General features: G+C 48.9%; 1 protein-coding gene across 12 annotated transcripts in view; it reads left to right on the plus strand.

The window, feature by feature from the left end:
* LOC144155616 (TOX high mobility group box family member 3-like) overlaps nt 1-24755 on the plus strand; it is a 483094-nt gene that overhangs the window by 145510 nt on the left and 312829 nt on the right. For 10 of the 12 annotated variants that reach the window (XR_013319601.1, XM_077687166.1, XM_077687173.1 and 7 more), the window contains one exon: nt 15906-15993. Coding sequence is in view for 11 of the 12 variants with exons in the window: in XM_077687166.1 (XP_077543292.1) it covers nt 15949-15993 (45 nt within the window). In the remaining variant the exon portion in view is untranslated. Of the gene's footprint in view, nt 1-4044; nt 4196-15905; nt 15994-24755 lie in introns of those variants that run through there. The other 2 variants (XM_077687163.1, XM_077687169.1) reach the window with 1 other exon arrangement.

Here is a 24755-nt window from a genome sequence, read left to right on the forward strand (position 1 = left end):
GGCGCTAGCTTCGGTGTCTTCGCTGTGCCTGTTTCTATACGGGACAGCTTGCCGGCTTCTTTCGCCCCCTTGTGCCTCTGTTGGCCTGCCTCCACATCTGTATATAATTTCAGGCTGGCGAAGGAAGTTGATCTAGCCGTATCAGTTGACTCGTGTTTTGTTTATTTATCTTTTAAAAGCGGTAGTCTTTCTTGAGCTACTTAAACGCAGAAATGTTGGTCTGTCTGTATGTATGTCTGTCTATCTGTGTGTGACTCGATTCAGCCACCCGGCCAAAGTGAAACAGAAGCTGCGCAATACTCTTATACACCCACAGCCAAAGCTCAACTTTTAAGTCCGGTGTCAATGTTCATACTTATCAACTTTGCTAAACAAGAACAAGACATTACGCAAATTTAAGGCAGAGAATCAATACACGAGTGATATTTGCAGTGGTCCTTTATTTAAAAATTCACGGATGCTTGGTTATTGCGATAGCAAATGAGATACTACATCAACTGCAGAAAACCGTCGCCTGCTGTTGCCATCGCTACTATAGCTCCTGGCGGCATTTAAGAAATAAAACGGCAAATTCAACGACAGGTTCCTCTAGATAGGCTCCACGTTCCGCTTGGCACGTTCGTGGAGTAGGGCAACGTGGTTCTATAAACGTTGTAGTAGGGTGACTCGATTCAAGCGCGTCTCCGCCGTACGGCAGCGCTGGCATAGAGGCACTCGACTTGGAGCGTTGGAACGCGGTAAATTTAATTTGACTTGAGCATACCTCTAGCGTGTTGTTATCTCGGGATTAACGAGACGGGAGAGGAACAGCACGAGAGGTGAGCGGAAGAGAGAAAGGAGGCATTTACTTGGCAAGGGCACCAGTCGACTATCGTCTTTCGTCGACATTTGCAACGAAGAAAGCAGATACGCGGCCATTTTTTTACGAACGCCGAAAAGCCGTTTGTGAAGCAAACCTGAGACAATGAGAGGTACAACAAAGTAGCGTTGCTATAATTATACGACTGCCATGCGTACTTTTTTGCCACACCTGTTCGCAAAGAAAGGTCGCAGCAACTTTTCTCCCATTAATATGGGAAAAGGAGTGTTAGCAGCTGATCAGTGCTGAAATAATGAGTACTCGTACGGCCTTTTTTGTTCTGTGTTACAAAAATCAGTTCAAGAAGTGGCATGTTTCAGTCCCCTTTCAAATGGATTATAACAACGAAAAAATTGGACACGCATGTCCTCACTGTTTGTTATTTGAGCAGCGAGAAATTTTTTCACTTTTATTTACTACAAAACTGTCGAAAAACAAAATAACAATTGACGTAGAACCAGTGGCATCAATCCCCGTTATTGGTGTTTGTTAGTGTGTATCTGAAGGGAAACGGGGCATCTGTTCTGTAATACGAGGCAAAAAGCTGTTTTAAATCCCTGCCAGAGTTGTTTGTACGGTATGTGCCGCACGACAGCCAAGAACCGCTTGGGCGCACGAGGGGCTCAATGTTCTCATTGGTTCGTTCGAAGTCGGTAATTTGAGCTTTTGCAAAGTCTGCTTTGTTATTCTTTTCTCAAAAGTTTGAAGAGTCACCATACTCAGCTTACTTGTTTCTTGCGAAGTTGCGCAATCACTAGGTGAATCAACCACAGGAAATCTCTGCGAGCACTCCGAAGCCTTCCACAGTGCAACATACCCACAGAGTACCACGTACTCGCCGAAGCATATTGGGCAACGTTCTATGAAACGGCTCATCAAATGAACTTTTTCACCTAGTCAACATCGATCGATCGATCGATTGATCGATCAATCAATCAATGAATCATTCTATCAATCAACCTATTAATCAATCAATCAACCAATCAATTAACCAACCAACCAATCTATCTATCTATCTATCTATCTATCTATCTATCTATCTATCTATCTATCTATCTATCTATCTATCTATCTATCTATCTATCTATCTATCTATCTATCTATCTATCTATCTATCTATCTATCAGTCAATCAATTAATCAATCAATCAATCAATCAATCAATAAGTTCGCTGTCACTAGGAGGATTCACCAACAGAAGTCTGTGCGCGTGCTTGGTAGCTTATTAGAGTGTTACATGCCCACTGTGTATTGCATATCCCTCTGGGGGCTATCAGACACCGCTTTATAAGCAGGAAGTTATGTTGAGTCTGGTGCACGTACATTGACGAGAACAAGTAAGATTCATTCGGTCCCGCTTAACGACACAAATAAACCAACGAGGCCTGCTTGCGCGCCTAAAACGAGCCTTTATCAGGTCGCTCCTCATCTTTTGTCTTAATGCACCGCGAGGAAATTCGTGTTTACGTCAACTACAAGAGCGCGCTGCAGGTGCAAAGTGGGTGTTGGAAAACAAGAGCGCGAAAAGTAATAAGCGGTGCGAACCGAACCCGCCCGGCCTTCGCCACAGAGTGCTTCTTTTTGCCCGGCTTTCGCTCTTTTTTTCCGCCCGCCCTTGTCCGCCGATATCCTCTTTATTCCTTCGTTCCGCCGTGTAATTACACAACGGGATGCAGCCGCAAAGACGGTGCGCGGCCCTTGACGCGCACTCCGCGGCTTCCTCCGTTTGCCTGCTTCAGTGGTTTTGTCGAGTCTCGTTGGTGCCTCCTTGCTCCTCCGCTTCCCTGGCTTTGTGATCGTTTTCGGGTGCGTATAATTGCCCTGCTCCAGCTCCCCTCTCTCCCTGCTTTTTTTTTCCATCTTCATCCCGTCTCTTTTTCTTTTTTCTCCCCAGGACGTGTCCTTTTTCGTATACCAATAGTGCTTCATCCCACGAATCTTGCTATACATTCTGTTCGCTTCAAAACGCATTGCTTTGCGTTTGGTGTACTTTATTCGCCTGTATTGGCCCATTGTCCGGTCCTCGCCTCATCGTGCAGTGTTTTTTTTTTTCCTTCCTCCCCACTTTGTGCTCGCTATTTTGATCCCTTCTCTGTCGAAGCTTCCCGCGTCCAAATCACTTTTCTTTGTGTGCGCACGTACGCGTGATGGTCGTTCCTGGGTTGATCTTTTGTGTATACGTTTCAGCTCTTCCGGGCGATGGCGCGAATTCCTGTTCCTCGGGCGTACATTCAGGATTGGGCTGTACCGCGTTTCTGTTTTTAATTGGCTGCAACTGAGGAAACGAGACCAATTAAGGCGCCAATGTGCCACAAAACCGAGCTGATTTGAACGTCTGTGCCACTGTTTAAGCTTCTTACAGTCCCCCATTTCTTTGGTGTATATTTTGGTATTGCCCTCTCGTTCCTGTTTGCGCTTGCCACTTTCTTTGTGCGCAATAAGTGCGTGCGGAAATTAAGTGAGGGGCTTGAAGAAATCTCTTTCCCGTTGTGTATTATTACTTTGTCAGAAGAAATGTCTTGTCGTTATGGATTAGTTCGGATTGTAGTTTGGTCACTGCGTGCTACGCTTAGACGGACGCTAAGAGTAGGGTGACGCGAGGAGGAGAAAGTGATCAGCGTTTCGCTCTTATCAGCTGGGTATAAATGATGGCTCGCTTCGCGTTGTCTTGTTTGCTCCACGGATCAGCGATAGAACGTATACGCTTTGTAGTGCGCATTTTAGCAGTTACTACGAAAACGACGGAGCCACTAAAAGAGAATTTTTTGTGCCGCTAACGTCGCTACACCGAGAAAAGCGGCGCTGTCGAAACTTGTGGCCATTCTGTATCGTGAGCAATGTCGGCCTGTGCGAGGCCCCATCCTTGCTAGCCGTATTTCTGCCGTCAGCGCCGAATTTCAGTGACTGATCATGAATGACGATCCCATTGTGCCGCGTTGTTTCATTCATTATCTCCCTTTCTCAACTGTCCTTGTCTCCTCGCAGTGTTCTCCCCTTCTCCGTCGCCGCCGCCGCCATTTGTTCCGATTATTTTGAACGCTTTCGTCCGCGCCGTAGGCAAGTTCCCAGCCGAGTGTCTTCGAGACCGGCTCATAGGTGACGCCACGCGGATCGCCTCTGCTCGGCAGCGCGGCTGCCGGCAGCGCGAGTGCGCGCGGGTCCTGGAGGCCGGAGATACATTGTCGACATTTGGCGTTGCCCAAGCGGGAGGGCCTCCTCGCAAACGAAAGGAGGGCGGGGAGCGTTCAGCTCCATGTTCAGCTGGCTGGCTGTGTTCTCGGCTGCCATTGTTCGTGTGCCCGGCCATTGAACCTTGCGGCCGCCACTTCAGTCACCGGTATGCAGCCATCAAATCGAAAAATACTTTTTTTACGACCGCTGGATACACGCACGATGAGAGGGGGGTGGAGCGCGCTCTTGCTTGCTTGTTCGACACAGACGTCGGCTAGGCAGTGCGCCAGCTCATCAGGAACGAGACCTGCAGTGCCGGCTTATTTTCGCACTGCGGGAGCGGTAGGGCAGCGATCGGGAGGCGCATTCTTGTTTCTGGTGTGGATGGTAGTTCGTCGTTTGTAACGAATAAAATGGTTTCTCGAGCCCGTGTGACCTAGGACATCAGACCACTGGCAGCTGCTTTCAACGCCTTCTAACCGAACTGAGGTCTCAGGTTTTCTCAGCGAGGGCTGCGTGCTGCGTGCTTGCCGGGAAAACGGTGCTGTTAGTTGTGCGTTTACCCGAGATTGGCCGTTTCAAGCAAAAAAAGACCCGTAAAAATATGAGCAAATAATTTATGTCTTCTAATTTAGAAAGTAAGTTTTATTTTAAGAAAATTTTGTGATCAAGTAATCGTCTAGCGAAGTCCAGTTTTTGTCCCCTAGGGGCCGCGCCAGTACGCTTGCCCCTCAGCTTCAACGGAGCAGGGGGGCCCGCGCCGCCCGGATTGTGAGCGGAGTTTCGCAATGGTATATATTAAAGAACTCTGCTTCGAAGCTCTTATGACGAATATGCAGAGGCTGGCGCGGTTGCGCCGCCTGCATAGAACATCAGCGTGTAGGTGCAGTGAGAAAAGCCAGGTGCTGCAGCGCCTATAGATGTGGTGTTATATACGTATGTTAACAAGTAACATGAAGGATATGCAGGTGTATCGGGGACAGGCCAGCGGTTGGCCTTTGCCGTGAGGCAAATGCTTGATACAGGCGCTTGCGTGCCGATTTCAAATTGCGCCGAATCGCAGGGTGAAAGTAACCGCAGTATTTCTCCTTACCGGTGCCGGTTCTCCGCCCTGCTGTAACTCTGCAATACGGACGGAAACGCCGATCGATACGATCATTTGAACGAGTGAGCGCCGGATGAAGCTCGAAGCAGTGTCCATAGGGCCAGGGTTATGAAGTGTACATTTCGCGTCAGCATTGTCGGTGTGTGTAGCGGGTGATGGATCTGGGGAAGCGGTTGAGGCGTATATTTTTAATATACCGGGAGTCGTTCATACGTTAGAAATGTCCTCGTGCGCTCGCTGAAAACGTCTTTAGCGTTTGGCAATCACATAGCGGTGAATGCTGAAGTCCGTCTTCTGTGTGCGCATAGCGGTGGGGCTTTGGAGGCTCACGGATGCAAACAACTTCCAGTCGCTCCGTACAGGCTCGCTGTGTGAACGGAGAACCTGAGATCACTCACGCATTTAATGGAGCGATGTGTAGGCCTTCTGGGCCCATTCGCCTGTTTCTGGGCTTGTCGCCCCCGCTCGGTCTAGCCGGTGCCCCCTCCTGCTTGAGGAAGTCCCGACTCGGCAAACGCCGCGGAGTTCGCCTCGCCTCTTGTGCGGCTGAACTCGAGGATGCGGCCTCAGGGCTCGTTCTTCCGCCCGAGGCGAAAAATAAAGACACCCCTGTTTACGAGATTGCGGCGCACGTCAAGGATCTCCCAGTGGTCCAGCTTAATCCGTAGCCCTTCCCTACGATGCGCCTCATGGCCTTGGTTCGTTGCCTCGTTATGAGTACTGCAGATGGTGCGCCAAAAGGAGCATATTTCGACGCTGCAAGAAGGTGAGTGAGTGGCAGGGCATGCAACTGAGCCGGGGAAAAAAAGTAAATATTTCTGTGTGCGATAATGTCCACGTGGAGAACCGCGTATCCAATGCATATTTGCATTGTCTTTGGCCCTCGATAGATGGCGTGTAACTTTCTAACTTCTCGTCTTCTTATACGAAGGTTCTGCTGTTTCCGTAAAGCCCTAAATGCGATAACGTTCAGAGAAATCGTAGTAGTACTAGTATGTATTGTTGGATGAGGCGGACTTAGCCTTGCATAACTGCCGGCAATTGCTGCGCCTAATCGTCCGCAGTATTATATCAGAGACACCTAATGGAGCGTCTCCAAAAGGGTTTTTGATGACAGGTGATCGGGGAGGGCTGAGGAGGCAGCCGCCTACGGTAGGTGAAGGATATAGAATCCGAAGCCACCGTCTTTGTTTCCCCAAGTACTGTCCGAGACTGCAGTCTACAAATACAAGGCTACAGTCCAAGACTACACCCCCATCTTTATCCGATGTTCCTCACCTACCAGGTCCTACCTCCACCTGCTCCCCCCCAAGAGACAGTGCTAACAAAGCGTGCAAGGGAATGTGAAGTTGAATTGCTGTTTTACGCGCCGAAGCTACCGCATGTGCTATGAAGCGCAGGGCGCTTAAATCTAGACACACAGGCGCTTTCATCGCTCCTCTTGTGGGCGAATCCGCGTCCTCCAGTTCAGCAGTCCTTAGCCACTCAGCCTCTGAGGCTGATATTTCGGAAATTGTGCAACCAAAGTGATGGACGCCGCTGCTGCATATATCCGCGACCGCTGCGTATGTCGAAAGCAACGTTAACATTTGCGTGAATTCATTACCAGTACTACGCGATTCAGTTCTGACATATGTCTTCTTTAGGAAACGACGACGAGATAATCATATTTGTGAAAGGTATTCTTCTGGGCATTTAACGTCGTGTTCACCTTTACTTCTTTGTACGCATTCGATGAAATGAAGGGAAATAAGAGACAGTGTCCCGCGCCGTTTATCAAAACCGAGCGAGAAAAACACGTGAGGTACTTTGTATATGCATTTGCTTCTGCTCAGCGAAAGCGTGGAATATTCGCATGAAAAGGCAGAAAGAGGGCCCGCTGGGAGTTGTCGCGCTAGGTATACGCGGGCGCCAACAGCAAGAGGCTCCCGGCAGTGACTCCTTAAAGCCGTCGCGCGTCGAGATTGCGTTGGGACGAGGAGGGTGAGGAGCAATATGAGGCTTCTTCCGAGAGCATCCTGCCCCGGGTGCTTCAATCCCATCGAGCGTTCAGCCGCCCACCATCACCCCCGCATGCAGCTGGCTGGTTGTGCTTTCGCGCACGTTCTCTTCTCTCAGCGTAGCTTTCTTGTTTTGTTTTGTTTCCTGTTGCGGTGTTGATATAAAATACAGGGTTGCTCGTAGTTTTCGGCTGGTGTGTGCTAGCCCGCGGGAACTATTTTGATACCGCCACGCGACGAGAAACGCGCTGGTGATGAGAATGAGGCTGTTTTTTCTTTGTTTTTTTTTTTTTCTCGCTCGTTCTTGTTATGGCACTACGGTGGATCGAAATATTTATACGACACGCAATTTTGTCGAATGCGTTTACGTTGTGGTGTGCGGGGGTTGCTCTATGGTGCAAATTGGGGTAGCTTGTAACTTGGCCTTTGTCTCTCCTAAATACAATTGTGATGTTGGCACAGTTCGGCTTGCTGCGCTTATGTAGACAAACAATCTCGTTTGCTCTGGATATAAGGCCATTAATTATCCGTAAGCTTAGTATGTGTATACGTTTTAATCTGGCTCTGAGCTGCCCGTATTAAGGGACAGGCTGTGCGAGACGTTGAGCGCGTTGCTGCACGCATGATATCGGACGGTCCACTTACAAGACACCTTACACCAGAGACCCACAGAAATGAGTTAAATTATTTGATTGGTTATCAGCTTGCATCTTCACCACACTGGACGTGCTGCTTTTGTATTTGCGGTGGTTACAGCTAGCCTAAGCTGGCACTGTGAAGCGTCGGTTAGTGCTCAGTGGAATGCACGAATATTCAAAGCGTGATTATTCGTTATTAACAGCCTGGTCGAGCGGACGAAATGTGATGCAGTTCCGTGTCAGTTTATTGATGAAGTTCCTTTTCATTGACGCGATTTTCGGGCGTGAAAGTATTCGCGTATGAAAATGTATGCTGTCGGAAACCCAGCCTGTTGATTGAAATAGGGATGCTAGAGCGAATCCCTAAATTTTCGCCGTCCATTCGTCCGCTACGGTCTTCATCCGCAGCTCTCCTGGAAAGCCTGTATTGGGTAATTGGAGAATAGGAAAGGGGGACCATTTCTATACAGCAACCCTTTTCTACATAAGAGCCAGCCTCGCGATCTGACCCCCCTCCCCCCAAATGGTGGTCAGTGCAGCGTTGTACATGCCGCAGCTGTTTGCGCGTGTAAAGTATATGTACAGCTAAACGCGCGGACCAAACGCACCTAATAATATCGACCTGTACCAGAGCGATCTTGTACCAGTACCAGAGCGATCCGTCTTCTCCCAGCCCTATCCTCGCGTGCGCAACCTTCCTTCCATGCCTCATAAGCTCACGTTTCATGTATTTGCGTACATTTGGAATCGCTACAAGTGCAGAGCGACCTTGTAGCTTGTAGTATATTTTTATTGTATGAATAATATAATTTTTCGTCCGGGCCCTCGGTCGTGAAGCTCGGTGAGGCCGACTCCAAGCACGTAAATTCCGTGACGTCGATAGCCCGCACCCGTATGCCACCGTACTCGGCCTCCGAGGTTCATTTGAATGGCCGGCAGCGCCCACGATATCGCCCGTGTCTGCACAGCCGATGTTCGATCCCGAGGGCGATTTACCTGCCGCGGTCGTGTTCGTTGTCGGCGTAACGGCGCGACAGACTGCTTATCGCTGCGGAGGAGTCGCCATGTTTCCGTTCCCTGCTGCTCGCGGGGTTCCGTCGCATGCGCACCAGGTTCAGGCGCAGAAATGCGTGACCCGAATCGGGCCGCCAGATTGCCGTCGGCATCGCTGGCCTTCGACTCCGTCGCCGCCGCGTTCGCTTCTTGGCCCCTTGTCGTTCTTTTCGCGGTTATCGCGCTCTCTCCCGGCCCCTGGCGACCTGTGGGGACACGGAGAGGCGTCACGTAGTCGTCGGAACCATCGCGCGGCACTGCGGCCTCGCTCGGCGCGTTATGCAAACGTCCGCACTTTCACCTGCCCGCCTTTCTTCACCTCTGCCCGCTTGAATCGGGGTGGAATTAAAAAACAATCGTTCTGCCCTTTTATTATAATTTTATTAAGTATAAAATTTCGCAAGTTGCGTGCGTTTTATTGAACAGTCGCATCAGCTATATCGTTAGTCATGTTACATAAATGCTTAGCTGTCAAGAAAAAAAAAATCCTCACCCGGATGAAAGCAATACGTCCAGCCTTGCATACCTTCGTGGCCATGTTTCGTTGTCGCATTGATCTGGTTATCTTTCCGGGCATTGTTTATTTTGAAAGCTTGTATGAGTGGCTTTTTTTTTTTTGTAAATGTCACTGACTTGAGCAGCCGAGTTGTGAAAAGAGACATAAATGATTCTTTGCATTAATATCGTCAACTAAATGGCCCCTTCTTTCAGTGTGTTTTGTGACAAGCATGCATGCTTACGTGTACAGTCACGGACGAATGAAATGCGAACGCGAAAATATCAATCGAAACACACAAACAGCGCAATTTCTTTCCATGCAAGTCAAATTGTCGCGTGGCTCTGTAACAGTAACGAAGTTTGGATGTGTGGCTTTCAAAACATACCACAACCCCGTCCGTCATTATGTGGTTTCTACGGACCATATTCTTCAAATTTGTGTGTTCTGTTTCATATTTTCATGTTCGCGGTTCGTTTGTCCATTGCTGCACGCGTGAATACGTGCTTCTCGCTGAGCTTCAGTAGTGCCAATCGACTTCTGAAAGGAACTACGTAACTGGTCAGACAGGCTGCGCTGAAGTAGCAAGCCCCGATGTTTGTGGGGCTAACCTCTTCAGTGTCCATTAAAGATCTCTCTCTCTCTCTCTCTCTCTCTCTCTCTCTCTCTCTCTCTCTCTCTCTCTCTCTCTCTCTCTCTCTCTCTCTCTCTCTCTCTCTCTCTCTCTCTCTCTCTCTCTCTCTCTCTCTCTCTCTCTCTCTCTCTCTCTCTCTCTCTCCCCCCCCCCCCCCCCCGGAACTGCTCGATCAGTTCCGTTCCGTACGCTCCCTGTGCGTCACAATTTCGCTCAGCTTCACGGGACTATTCATGAAATACGCACCGTAGGGCGACATTCCAGTTCGTCCGCTAAATTCTTTATTAGTACTAGTAATATACAGTCCTCAGGCTATAGCAAAAGTTCCAGACCCAGGGATAAATGAAGAAGCTGCTTAACTTTCGAGTGTAGTGAGAATATTTTTGATATAATTACAATGAGTAACATTTCGGACAACTTTGCGGCATAAAACATTTCGTTTGATTTCGGTAGCTAAGCGTCTGCTTTCAGTTGTTTGTGGTCCGCAAACCTCTGGCACTGCCTGCAGATTTTTGACCAAGACGGTACACCAGTTGGACTTGTCGGCTCTTTGACATAAGCGGAAAGAGGTGACGCTGTACTTATTTTTTTGTTATCGTCCGTTATATTGCGCACTCACTTATCATCCTACAAAAATAGGGCGGGGGCATGTTATGACCGTACGCGCCGCTAGAAAAAAACAAATACCGTTAAATCCGCGCGCCTAAGTCTTTTTGAGACAGCCGCAGTGAGTTAATCAGGGCCGGTCGATTCACTGGCCTTGTTCCTCGAGGCCGCGGATGCAAGCTGGGGCAAGCGTGCCACGGCGGGAAACAGCGCCGTGCACTTTAGTACGGCAAGCCTTCTTCCCGGTTATTGGGGATTTCAAACGCTTAGCGCCACCTCGTTTATTTCGCTCGTGCATGTTTTTTTTTTTTAAGTCCATATGCCCTAGCCGTGAGCGCGCGTGAGCCTTTTAATTTGATTAGTGACTGTCACGTCCCTATTCCCATCATCTACCGGTCTGCTTTATTGTGACTGGTATTCTGGTGTCCTTTTACTGGTTTCGACCATCCTTAGTTCGGGTAGGTCTTCGAAAAGGACGACGTTTCCCGCTCGCAAATTTCCCCTCCATTCAACGCGTGACATCTGCCTCCACTGCGCGGCTCTCGGGCAAACTTGGCAGCGACGTGGAGCTGGTTACCCAGCACTTGCTCGTCCACTTGGCGGCCACCCAACGCCAAGTTCCCAGACTGCTTGCTCCTTGCGGGTTGCAAAGCCGGCGCTGGGCGCAGTCCAGGAAGGCCTCAGACGTACGGCGTTTATGAGGAAAATTAATCGATTACTCCTGGGATCTGACCCTATGTGGGTTGACGCAACTGCATGTACGCCATTCGTAGTTACGCAACTGCGAACAGGGGTTTGCATGGTCAGTACCATACTCAAGGCGCTGTTACATTTATTTAGGCTGCGCTCTCTTTTGTGCGTGTGCGTGTGCGTGTGTGTGTGTGACGTTGACGTTACTGGTATCCGGTTTAATATGCACAAAGATACTCCTACAGGAAAGCAGAAGCTAAATAAGCGCAGTGGGTCGACGATTCTGTTCGTACGTCACGACTGTTCTAAGTGAGCCTGCCGTGCAGCCTCATTTGTATGCATGATTATTGTAAAAGCGTTGCTACTTGTCTGCCATTTTTCTTTTTCGTTTTAAATCTAAGACTAGTGCTTTTCGAAGGATGCTTTGCTTTGCATCTGGGGCAGAGTTATGACGGTGCGCGATAAGCGCCGAGTACCCCCAGTAAAGATAAGCTTTCCAGTCTGCGCGGCAGTTTAGCGTTTGTAGTATTTTCTCTTCGAATTGCAGCTCGGATTTGTCGCTCCATTTCTGAAGTTAATCAGGCTGTTTCTGCGCGTCTGACCCGATTCTTAGCAAATCGCGGTAACGCGCTCAAGGCTGCTGCTCTCCGGCGTTCTTAAGAGGTCGATGCCGGCTTCTGCGGAACGCTGCTCTGCAAGTCCGAACTAAGGCTCATGAAAATGAAACTCGGGACTCTTTCGGCACAAGGCGTCAAACAAGAAACTACGGCGAAACAGCGAGCTTCTCGTGGTCGGTGGCCGCAATTTCTCACCGCGCGTTTAATTCGAAAACAATAAATGGGCTATTGATCGAAAAAGACGGCGTCGGCGGCGGCGGAAGCGGCGAAACGGCTCCTAAATGTACGTGACTGTTGAGCGTCCCGTAGAGCGTGATTCGCATTTATAACAAAAGGGCAGCGCTGTTAGGTAATGCCTGGGCATGCGCAGAGTCATGTGGAAGGCCGAGAGTGGCTGCGATCGGCATCCGGCGGCAGCAACCCGGCAGTAAGCACACCGCGCTGGCCACACACAGCGGCGCAACAGTAATCGTCGAGCCAGGCCGCTTTGCCAGGCTTTAGAATTCTCGGCAATATCGTACAAATGGTTTCGGTCTACATAAAGAGTTGATTGATTGATTGATTTGATTTTATTGTAGCGTTTAACGCACCGACGCAACGCAGGCGATGAGGCGCGCCGTAGTGGAGGGTTCCGCCTTAATTTTGACCACTTGGGGATTTTTAACGTGCGCCGAAATCTCGCACACACGGGCGTTTTAGGTGCGGAGTACCTTAGCACCGCACAATGTCCGTCCGCGTCCGTGCGCATAGCGTTTCAATCGCAAAAAATCACACAGGCACCGGCAGGATTCGAGCCTGTGTCTGGTCGACCAGACAGAGTTAGTGTCAGTCGTCTTACCCATCGGGCTACAACCGTGAGTTAGTACCCGAGAGTCAAACGGCTTACTCCCTCGCCTGTAACGGTGCGGAGTACCCTAGGACCTCCCAATGTCCGTCCGCGTCCATCCGTGCGCACACCACCATCAAGCGAAAATCAAGCGAAATTCGATTTGAGACGTGAGTTGTAGTTTCATTTAGGGAATAATCAAGGTGCAACTCACGGCTCAAATGGAATGACGGTCGGGGCGCAACTTGGATGTCATTTCGCGTCCCCGTACTCCGCACTCTCGCCATCATCCACCGAGTGGAGGTGCTGCCATTTTTTTGCTTTTTGCCTCCATCAGAAAAGTGCCCCCCGCGGCCGGGAATCGAACCCGCGACCTCGTGCTCAGCAGCGCAACGCCTTAGCCACTGAGCCACCGCAGCGGGTGGTCTACATACAGACAGCGTGCTAACGTAGAAACGCTAAAATCAATTACCCGCGCCAATTTAATCGCAAAAACTTGCGCACATAGCCCGCAGCGAAATTCAGAAACATTGCTTGCAGCGAAAAATTCGAACAAGCAGCACTCAGCGTCGTTGGATTACATATAAATGCTTTCGCATTCCCAACCCACAAGAAGTGATCACGTGTCTTCGGATATTTTTTTTCTGCCTCGTGGACGTTTTCACCATAACAGAAATAAGACATTTCCTATTCTATTGCTGTCTAATAATACCAAGGCGTGTCGACAAAAAAAATTTAATATTATATATCCGTTAAGTCGAAGGTGCTAAGCACGAAGTTGCAGGTTTGAGTTCCGGCCCACCGCCAATCTCGGATCGAAGTGAAGTACACTAATACTTGACATTTGGATCGCGTTAAAGAACCACAGGGTTCGACCCCTGATTAGAATTCTTATAAGTCGAGCGTAAAACATTATTTTCGCTGCCTTCTGTTATCTTTGGCGGTTCGAGTGAAGCAGATGTGCAAGGTAACCGCTATGCATGTGTTTACGCTCGTAAATTATGGTGCAATAGTAGGTAATTATCGGGCTATATAAGATCTGTAGAGCACGGCTTGCGCCAAGCGTACAAAAAGCGCAATGTCGTGGCTCGGAGTCGTTTGAAGGAGGAAGTTCTGATTACCCTCGGTCAACCACAAAAATATCTTGCGTGCCCTGTTCTCACGGTGTCGTCGCCCTGTGTACATTGTGACGCACATTTGCTTTTGATATTTCTGGTATATGTTACCTTATTTTTTATACTTTCTCCTAACGGCAATTTAACTATTGTACCGTGTCACTTTAAGCATGAAATGCAGATAGACATAAGGGAGCTGCAGACGCGTTAAAGTAGACTGTCGTATTATTTCGTGCCACTTACCGCAGTGTAGTTGAACATTCGCCTTGCATTTGCACTGTTACGAATCGGCCAGCGCCGCCGTATTTTCCCGCATCACTCCTCGGCTGGGCGGCGAAGCCACCACGTGCGCCTTTCTGCCGTTAGGCGCCAGCATGTCGGTGAGTCATACATTCACGCCTCGACATGCCCGGCTCAGACGCCTCGCTATCGGCGCGATCAACATTCGATGGCGCGCCGACTGAACAAGCTCAGGCATGCTTCACGGACGTGCGCCCCTCAGCCGTCAGGTGCCAGCACGTCGGTGAGTCATACATTCACGCCTCGACATGCCCGGCCCAGTCGCCTCGCTTTCAGCGCGCTTCAAACTTCGACGGTTGCCGGCCCGGCGAGGCATGTCTCAACGCGTTTCAAGGACACAGAGGCCCCGTCGGTCGCAGCGGAATCCTCCTCTCTCCCCTCTCTCGGACTCAACGTGCGCCGAGGCTACCGACGATTCACGAACTGTGGAAAGAGCGTTGTGTGTGTCTGTGACGTTCATGGCGTGTTGCTACTTGTTGGCGTTTTGACCGTTGCTGCTTTTGGGTATAAATTGAAGCAGCCCAAGCGCTGTAATTCATTACTGTTTGAGCAGCGAATCCATGCTGTCGCTCTGCTCGAGTACTGTATTGTAACCTCGCCCGTCGGGGCATTGTTTTTTTTTTTTTTGGCTTCGGCTCACCTCTCGCTATGAAGTAAACAGTTACGTTAGCCTACGGCTTTTGGACTTCTTCACGGCTCCAACAGCGGCTGGCCGCTCGCATCATACACGCTATCACTCGTATGTCGGAGGCCACGGAGATCGGATCGGGTGCCCCCGCCCGGTCGCAACTCGCAACAGCACTCTGACGACGTCGTAACGAGGCCGCTGCCCCCAAATAGAACGCGTCATGTCGACTTCGTTGCTAAGGCATTTCGTGGCAACGTGGTCACCATTGTATTTAGTAATGTCACTAAATAAAGGCTCTAGTATTTGGCACTGAAGTGACAGCATTGTGATTTTTCTATAGCTGCTTCGAGGAACCTACGCTGATACAGAGAGGTCAAGATGCCGTGATATGACCTCATGAGCCTGTGCGAACATTTAGGTAGCTATAAAGCAGGAAAAGTATGACTAGGTGCGTCCACCTAAAGAATTATCCGCGGCTGACAAGAACAAGCTCCATTGTCTCGTGGTTTCTTTTATCCGGGTATCTGCAAACTAACTTCTGACCTTTTATCCTGTGTGCACTCTGTCGGAGAAAACCGGAGTACGCTTTTGGCTGTGGTATACGTAGGGACGCACTGGATCTTGTTGGGCTGTGTATAGTTTGTTTAGACATTTTCACTGCGTACAAACAACGCTTCCGCAAGACCTCCGGCGTCTGTGTGCGACGCAGCGCAGCGTTAAAAAGGCGTGCATTAAACCGGTTCCTTGGTGTAGAAATTTTTATTTTCTTACTAAAGAAGAACCAAAAATAACGTTACGTCTATGTCGCGAAGACATATATAGACGCCATTGATCGAAAATGTTTACGGTAAATTTTCTGGGTACGTTAATACGGCCGGACTTTCCAGGCATTGCTTTTTCAGACAATTTGGTATTACCCCATAAACTGCGCCTCCATCAGAGCACGATTTCTTAGTATTTATTTAGTAAAAAAGTAGTACTTTTCCGTACTGCCCTAGTGTTCCATCATTTGTGTGGTCCTCATCAGATACAAACAAAATAAACGGTCGTTGCGTGCGTTAAAAATGCCTCTGAAATGGCCTCAGTGACAAGTTGCACGGCTGTGTCACGTCGTCCCGTGGCTGCGTCTTTCACCTCAAAAGACCCGTCTTGTGTCTATCGTTCGCAGGCATTGGCAGCTTTACCAGCACCTGCAGGAACCCAAGGGTAACATGGACGCCGTCGCAGAGAACGACATCGTACCACCCAGTACACAGGTATGTCGGTGCGTGACCTACGTCCGTGGACCGTGCACATGAACGCCTGGATAAAACGTGGATCCATATGTGCGCCGTGCTGGAAGTCTAATCCGAGAACAAGATAAAGACATTATGGTTCACTGGTGGCCCGGAAACTCCGGTTGGTCAAAAGGACTTGTAAGTCTTTTTGTGAGCCAGTGACACCATAACTCAAACATTAACAAAAGGTGTCGGCAAGACGCACGAACTGCCCGAAAGTCAAATTTTTTGGGCGGTTCCACGAAAACAGCTGCAAAGAAGCCTCTCTTTGAGGTGCATCCGTCGTCAGCGTTGGCGTACAGCCGATGGCGACATGCGCTTGAAGTTTAATCCTAGAACGGAATACGCATCGGGATGAGTTTTGCGGTGCACTCAGGGTAGCGCATTCGTTGTCGCCTACTGAATGTAGCTTTGTGCACCACTATTCTCGTATACCGCCTCCCCCTCCCCTTCCCAGCTCGCAGCTGGCAGCGGAGTTGGTCGAAAGAAGGGCTGGTCAAAGCAGGCGTGGGAGGCTGCCTGCCGTGTGCACACCGCTGGCGCGCGTGTTTCGAGCCAGTCGCGTCGTCTCCCCCTGTGGAGTACTTCGGATCCACAGATAGAAGCAGCACGGGCTATCCGTGATGTTGCGGTTAAGGTTGCCCGAGCAATGTCGACCTGCACGTTTTAACGTTGTGTTGTAATTTTTGAGAGAAAAAAAACAACAACAAACAGCACCAAAATATGTAACTCATTTTACTATGTGTTATTAATGCGTGAGCGTTACTCACGAACAACTTGGCCCATTTGGCAAAAAAAGCTTAGTCCCTAGATCCGCGTAGCCAGAAAGCGTGGCCGGATCCTGTCATCGAAATTCCCGTTGGCTGGGTGTTGCCCGAAACCCGCCATCAAACTTCCCATCGGCAGCGACGGCCTTGTGCTAACATACACACTCAGTTGGATGGGGCAGTGACGATGGCAGCAGCCGTCAGACGCTCACGGCCGGTTCACCAAGTTTCATTTGGTTGCGACGTCAACATACCCGCCCACAATGCCCACATACACACTCATGGGAATGGGCCAGTGACAGTGACAGCCGCAGTTAGACGCTCACTGCCAATATGCAACGTCCGCTTTTTGCTGCGACGTCAACATGTATACCCACCACTGTCAAATACCAACTCATGGGGATGTGTCCAGTGACACTGAGTGAGGGTCTCATAAGGCCGGTTCACCAATTCCTATCGGCAGCAGCGTCAACGTACCGACCCACACATAGGCTTTCAAAACTCAGCAGGAGTGATGCTCTCGCATTCTGACGTAATAGGGGAAGCATATGTGCGTCGTAACTGTTTACGTTTACGTTTAACAAAGTTTACGTTTTGTTAACAAGCGTTTTAGGCCACAACTAGCCACACCTCGCCCAATGAAGAGTTACACATTCCTTACGAAGCGTGCGGGCGCTATGCAGCCATTGTTTGCTGCTTTACGTGAAACAGTATATTTGATGCCTCCTGAACGTTGTGATGGAACACCGTAGCGGCCGTGACCGCACCTTGACGATCCCGGGTTTACAGGCTGTGCCAAGCCCCTAAATGGCAGCCGTTGTCTCCGCTCCTAAAATGAACCTGTGGCAGTTTTTTGGCCAATGGGGCTTCCAAGCTGGGCTCTCCAAACGTTCGTGCAAACATCACTGGTACGTACAGTGAAGTGTCCAGCTGTGGAATGACATAGCGCTGTAGTCACAAGTATTCTTATAGTTGCTGTTATGCGATCCCTCATCTGTTGGGCGCCCTTGGTGCTCCGGCCAGGATGAGTTTTCCCGTGAACAACAAAGGCAATCAAACATGCTCTTTTTAGCTTCCTGCGTGCTGTCGCTTCTTTCGTTTACGTTTCACCACTTTCGTTCGTTCTTGTGCTTCGAAGAGTGGTCCACCCTCTGGCGGTATTCCTGGCTACCCGTGCTATTGCGCTCGATTTTTCTGCAGTTCGTTGGCATTTTCCCTTCCGACACAATTCTGGAGCACGTTGTGCGTCTTCAGGCGTGCAGGAGAAAGGAGATGTGCCCCCCGCGCTTTCGAATCGTGATTGCAACCTATGTGCGTTGTGTGCAAGAAGAAGGCTTTTAAACAGTCTCAGCGTCTATGTGAGAATAGTGTGTTCGTTAGCACGTTGGAGTGTTTCTGGTCGCCAGTTTTTATTCCCTTATTCCTTCGGGGCTTTATTAAGTCGCACCAGTGAAGCAGACTTCATTAGTTGGAACAGTAAAGTCGGGTCGCGAAATTTCGAGCTGAGGCTGCACACCGTGGTTTATCGTAGCACTATGTTAACTGTGCGTTCGATGAAACGATCTTGTAGGTTCGTTATATTTTTATTGCGGGCAACTGCTGTCATATTGAAGCTTGGTAGGTGGGCGCTGTAGTGTTGTGAAATTGTTGGAAACAAATGTTTTAGTCAATGCCGTCGGCTGTCATGAAGCACCTGGTTTATTGTACCAGTCACGATTGCGCAGTTTACAGATTCAGACATAAAAAGGAATTGTACCCCTTCTTATTCTCCCTTCACCCTTACTTAAATTCGGGTATTCGCTTCATGCAACAGGGATTCACATGAACAACATCGTTTGCCTCTTTTTACTGGCGTAGTGCGCGTTGACTTTGACTTTCCATATGCCTGTTGTAAAAGAAAGAAGCACGGTGGGGTTTATCTGTGAGCACCACTTTATTATATTACCAGTTGGTTAATAATAATATAGTACCTCTAAGCTAGAGAACGGAAATTACAAATCAAGCGCCTTGCGCTAATGCCGCCCTCTCGAAAAAAAAAATATCGATATATTTTGGCCAAGCCATTTTTAAACAAATACTTTCAGAGTAAGGCGAACATTGTATAAAGAGTTCCCAGTGCCAGTACGAAACCACATAAAAGAAACCACATAAAAGCAATAACTATACAACCGAAGACACTTCAGCAATCAGACGCACACACGAAAACAAATAACACTGCTCAGAGCCTCGGAGAGCAGTTTCCATGATATAGAACGAGGCAGCGAAAATACTTCGGCAACCAGTGCATTCCAGTCTTGTGTGGAGTGAGGGGAAATCGGAATTTAAATATAACTGATCGTCGACCCCACCCCACCCCCCTCCCGGTTTTAGGTTATTTTCTAAATTGTCCTCTTAGCGTAAATAAACCGGTGATTCATTACAGCTTCGATTTCGTACACAAATCAAATTTTGTTGTCGGAATTGGTTTATATTTAGGGTTGTTCGTACTCAGGTGAAACCCTATTTTACCCGATTTTCACACGCCGAACATTTTTCAGACGAGTCGGGTTTTACCCGATTTCTCCCCTAACGAACATTTTCAAAGTAGCGATCTGTACAACTGTGCGCTGACGCTCCGCCGTTCTCCAACAGTATACTTGCTGGAAGCAAGCCCCACAAACACAGCTGTCGAACTTGTTGAGTAATGGCAAGACGTCACCGAACGCTAGCCCCGGCTGGCAAGTGCAGCACTGACATTGTTGTGCCCATGCAGCTAATGGAAGCTGTGATGCCGAGAGAACTTTCTCCCGGCCGATATACGTTCAACAATCACACAGGTCCTAAATGGAGACCCACATCTTGCGCATGCAGATGATAATATATATGTAAACAAGGATATATGTGTAAAAAATCGATGACCAGCTTTTCGTGAATAAAATGTTTCGTTTTTTGGAGGTTATCAATGCTCATTACTGTCATCATTGCTGATTAATTTCCAAATAAATGCCAAATTTCGGATTGTATTTGCTAGAAGAGCCTGATGTCCGCCAGATTACCAACTTGATTGATTGATCGATTGTGGGGTTTAACGCATCGACGCTACACAGGCGATGTGGCACGCCGTAGTGGAGGGCTCCGGATTAATTTTGACCGCCTGGGGATCTTTAACGTGCGCCGAAATCCCGAACGCATGGGCGTTTTTGCTTTTCGCCTCCATCAGAAAAGCGGCCGCCGCGGCCGGGACAGATTACGAACTTGAAACAAACACCAATGTTAACGCTGTAGGGATAAGAAACTCGTGATCCTTTCTGATAAAATAAACTGGGTGTATTACTTGTTACATTTGCAGATTTCACCCCCCCCCCCCCAAAAAAAAAAAAAAAAACCTAATTTCGGAATGGTTTTTCAGAAAACCCGACTTCTCCCAGATTACGAATTCGAAAAATAGCACCCGATTTTTACCCCCCCCCCCCCCCCCCCTATTGAAAAAAATATAAAACCCGAAAACGAACAACCCTATTTTTTACCAAGTTTCGCAACAGTAAACCTTACTTGGGCTGGCCGTAAAAAGGCTTTATAGTATGCGTGCAGCATTCGCTTGAAGCCGTCGTGTATTAACTGCACGCATCAATTGCCCTTAAGTTTAAAATATACTTTTGCCATACGAATTACCTAAGAGGGTTTCCAAAAGAGTATCAATCGTGATTGACATTCAAATGCGATTTGTGCACGGAATTAGAACAAACGCATTAGTTCTGTTATTTTTTCGACGCGAGGGTATTCGCACAACGCGCGGTATACTGTAATTACCCGATTCTAACGCGCACCTTTTTTCCGGAAAAATAGGCCGAAAAATCGCATGCGCGTTAGAATCGGATACGAAACCGAAACTGCCGGAACAGCGGAAATTTCGTCCCACCCATCGCCATCGCCATCTCAAGATGGCGCTAAAGCCTTTAGCAACAATTTTTCGAACGCTGGAAGCATAAGCGCCTAGGCTTTTCTATCGGCGTTCACACAAATCGTCAAATCGTTCCACTTGCGCAGTTGATAACAGCAATGGCAGCAGCGGCTCTCACGCGTTCAAAACGAGCGGTCGTCTGAAGCGTGCGCCTCTGGAGAAGCTCGCGGGATGGGCGTGCGAGGCGTGAGCCACGATCCCATCGACCATGGTTGATCGTTCGTTCAGAAGTATGGCATCGCGAACGCTCTTGACGGCACCGAGGACGAGATGTTGTGGTCAGCGGAAAGCGACGAGGAGTAAGATGAGTGAGATTACTTTGGGAAATAAATCGTCCATTTCTCCCGCATTCGTTTGTCTGGGTCACAAAGTTCCGTGCGCGTTACAATCGGAGGTGCAAGTTTTTTCGGTTTTTTTTTGCCAGGAAAATCGGGTGCGCGTTAGAATCGGGGGCGCGTTAGAATCGGGTAAGTACGGTACATCCTTTGCGTGATTTTTTTGTTTTGTTTTCACGAAGTACACTTTACTGTTGAGCTCAACACACGCGTTGGACTCAATTCCAAAGTTACTATGCTGCCACAGCTCGCTGCTTTCGTTTGTCAATGTGTGTTAATAACGTAGAGAGAAACCATTTACACGGCACACAACTGCGTACAATACTTATTATTTACTTGACTCAGTTCCTAAAGCGTCCTGCTCAAATACTGCGCGAAGGCTGGCAAGTTTTGCTAAAACGCTCAGAAACGTGGTAGGCTTGATATGTTTGATAAATTTCTACGAGATCGAGCATGAATTGTGGGGTGAAGTCATGGCTGGCAAGCTCATCTATCTATCTAGCTCAGGCCAGATATCATCGAGTAGTTCGGTGCTGTTCACAGCAGAGGTTAATTTGAACCGAGATTGCAGTACTTGCCACGAAAAATTGAAGTGAGACAAGTTCTGTGCAGTGATAAAACAATTTGATAGCATTAGCGTTGTTGGCCTACTTCACCGACTTGGAGTTATGTCCGTGTCCCACCTTTTGCGCCTGGCCGTTATTGTGGGAAGCTTCAGCAAAAGTGGCGAGGAAGGTGGAGGAAAGTGGAGGAGGGGGGAGGCTAGGGGTGGGAAGAGAAGTTAGTTCCTCAACTCAAATTTCTCACACAGCTGGCATTGCACTGTTAGCGCAAGCCCCACCGCGTAAATGGGAATGAAAGATCGGTACGAGATCGCCGTGTTTGCCGTCGCAGTGCCACCGAGCAAGGCAGCGCAGGCGCCGCTCTCTTGACATGAGAGCGCGTATAGCTATACCACCGACAACGTGCTGCCGAAACGCCCGACTGCAAAGCCGCTCGTTTTCAACAACAGTGGTCGCATTCCTTGTCCTCATTTACGTAGATGCATTTACGTAGATGATCATATCCTGATGGACGGTCTCAGGGGCGGTTCCAGGTTTTTTCTGAGGGGGGGGGGGGGGGTCAGCTTCCATCAGTGATGATGATGATGGCGATGGTGATGAGGAGGAGGAGCAAGATAGTAGTCTTTTTAATTCACCGAACTTTTTTTGAAAATCAGAAATACAAGAATAGAAAAATCATCGACTATAGTTTTTCTATTAATAGAGGGGTCATCTTCTTCGTGGTATAAATTACAAAACTAAGGGGGGGGGTCAGGACATCCGGACCCCCCCCCCCCCTCTGGATCCGCCAATGGACGGTCTATGTCTCAACAGTTTTAAAGAATTGCACGGCTGCGCAGATCAAAGCCGAGTTGAAGGAAGTTCACGGGGATTGTTCAGCGGTGCTGAATACTGTCTATATTTGGATGAATGGTCCGACGTCAACTCACGATTAAGCACGCTCTAGACGCCCAGCCCAGTTGTGGTCACCGCTCCGGGCAGGGAAACGGTTTCATGGAATTGTTTTGCAGGGCCGCCGGATAGCAGTGCGGAAGATTGCCGACACCGTAGGCATCTCATTTGAAAGAGTGCATAAAATCCTGCGCGGAAAATTCGGTAGCATTTCGGCTGGCGTACCCGCAAATTTTCCCGCCATTTTGCCGCGGGGCTACCATGGTTGTCAGACCAGGACTTCCCTCTGTTGATTAGCTTGCATCATACATTCGCGGGTACTACAGACGTATTGGGGCCCGTTTATAAAGGCTGCGGATCTGTCAGCCCGCTCTGGTTCAAACCCATGCGCGCTCGCGCCGCGGGCTCGAGCTCGAGCCAGGGTTTTTTTTTTTTCTCGCTTCGTCACCACGGGAGGTACTACAAACGTATTGGGGCCCGTAAAGGCCGCGGAACAGTCAGCCCCGCTCTGGTAACAAACCCCTGCGCGCTCGCGCCGTGGCTCGGGCTCGGGCCCGGGTTCCTTCTTTTTTTTTCTCGCTTCGTCCCTAGGGGAGGTACTACAAACGTATGGGGCCCGTAGGCAGTCCGTTAAGGGGAGCGCAGTCTTGGTCTGGCAACCATGGTAGCCCCGCGGAAAAATGGCGGGAAATTTTGCGGGTACGCCAGCCGAAATGAAACATGTTTCTGTGCGATGGATTGTCTGGGGACCCAAAGCGTGCGCGAAAGGTCGTTTCCAGGCGGTGTCTGGTGATGCTTAAACGCAATCCACAGGGGTTTTGCGTTGATTCGTGACCGTAGACGAAGCATGATTTCACCACTTGAAAGCGCTCCAGTGAAGCGAATGCCATTTTGTCGGCTGGGACGGGGATAACCACTGTTTTCTGGGGACAGCCGAGGAATAATCCTTATCGATAACTTGCTTAACGGCAATACTATAACAGTCGAGTATAAAGCAGTGTTATAGGACTGTTCGAAGGAAGACCAGTAAAGAAAAGATTCCCCAGACTGGCTCATAAAACAAGGGCATTTTTACCAGGACAACCCACCGTTCCACAAATCAACTGGTACAGTGTCGAAGTTACAGGAATTTGGTTTTCGACTGGTTGCTCACCTCCCATTAATTCCTCATTTGGCCCAGTCTAATTAATTTTTGTTCAAAATCTTTAGAATTTGGCTCGGCGGAAGAAAGTTTGGGATGAAAATTTGAAAAAGTAGGAATTGTGAAGTAGAAATCGAAGTGGGAATTACTAATTTAGAAATTGTCACTAAAAATAGGAACTATGCAGCACTACCATCAATAGGCACTTGATAATTCCTGCTTTTGTGACGAGAATAAAAAAGTGAAAGCTAGACTTACCTGGCCCTCAACGCAGACTATAGATGCTGGGACTTGACATCGATTATTTTTGGAAGCAGTTGTTTAACTTGCTTTGTATCATGCTTATAAAATAATCGTCATGTTCTGAGGCTAGTCGAGGAGATCACGTCATTGTTCTTCCTCTCCAAAGCATGGCGCATGGCTTGTTACATTACAACGCGACCAAGACATCATTTTCCTCACCGTTATTGGCACCACGGGCAACAATGCTGGCTCCAAGCTCAGCGCTTTTTTTGTTGTTGTTGTTGTTTTTCTGTGTGTGTGCGTTTGGGATAACGGCGTTCCTAATAGGTGTGTCATGGGCTGATGCCCTTGCTAATGACAATCCATAACCGGCGCGCAGACACGGTACAAGAAGTTCGGTGTGTATTTGGTCAACGCGCAAAAGATCGTAAAAGGCTTCCCTAGAAAACTTTCTTCAGTTATGTGACCTACATCTCCCTAATCTGCGCAGAACGGGAAGTGCCGTGCGCTCTTGACGCCGCACCTGAAAATTCCCGATAGCGAGCCTGCCCAAAAGCCGGGCATATCGAAGAACGCGGCTTCCACGAGTGTCAGTGCCAGCAAACGAACAAGTGAAGCGTATTTATTTGCGATTGTGCTCCGGCATCTCCCTCTTCTGAGTACTTCCCGGGCCGTCAGATTCTATTGTGAGTCGTTTGCTCGACCGAGATTGCCATCCGTGTGTGCCTTCCAGCTCCTCGTCGCTCTTAGGTAAAATACGCAAGTGTGGGGAGTTTCACAGTGGTATAATCTCCGCGAGACAAACAAGTACAGCATAAATGTTGTTACGTGTGTAATCCGCGGTCGAGCGCAGATGGCGCC

The sequence above is a fragment of the Haemaphysalis longicornis genome, unplaced genomic scaffold (genome assembly GCF_048455015.1).
Source record: "Haemaphysalis longicornis isolate Haplotype H1 unplaced genomic scaffold, Haemaphysalis longicornis Haplotype H1 scaffold_1, whole genome shotgun sequence".
In the NCBI taxonomy this organism is placed as follows: Eukaryota; Metazoa; Arthropoda; class Arachnida; order Ixodida; family Ixodidae; genus Haemaphysalis; species Haemaphysalis longicornis.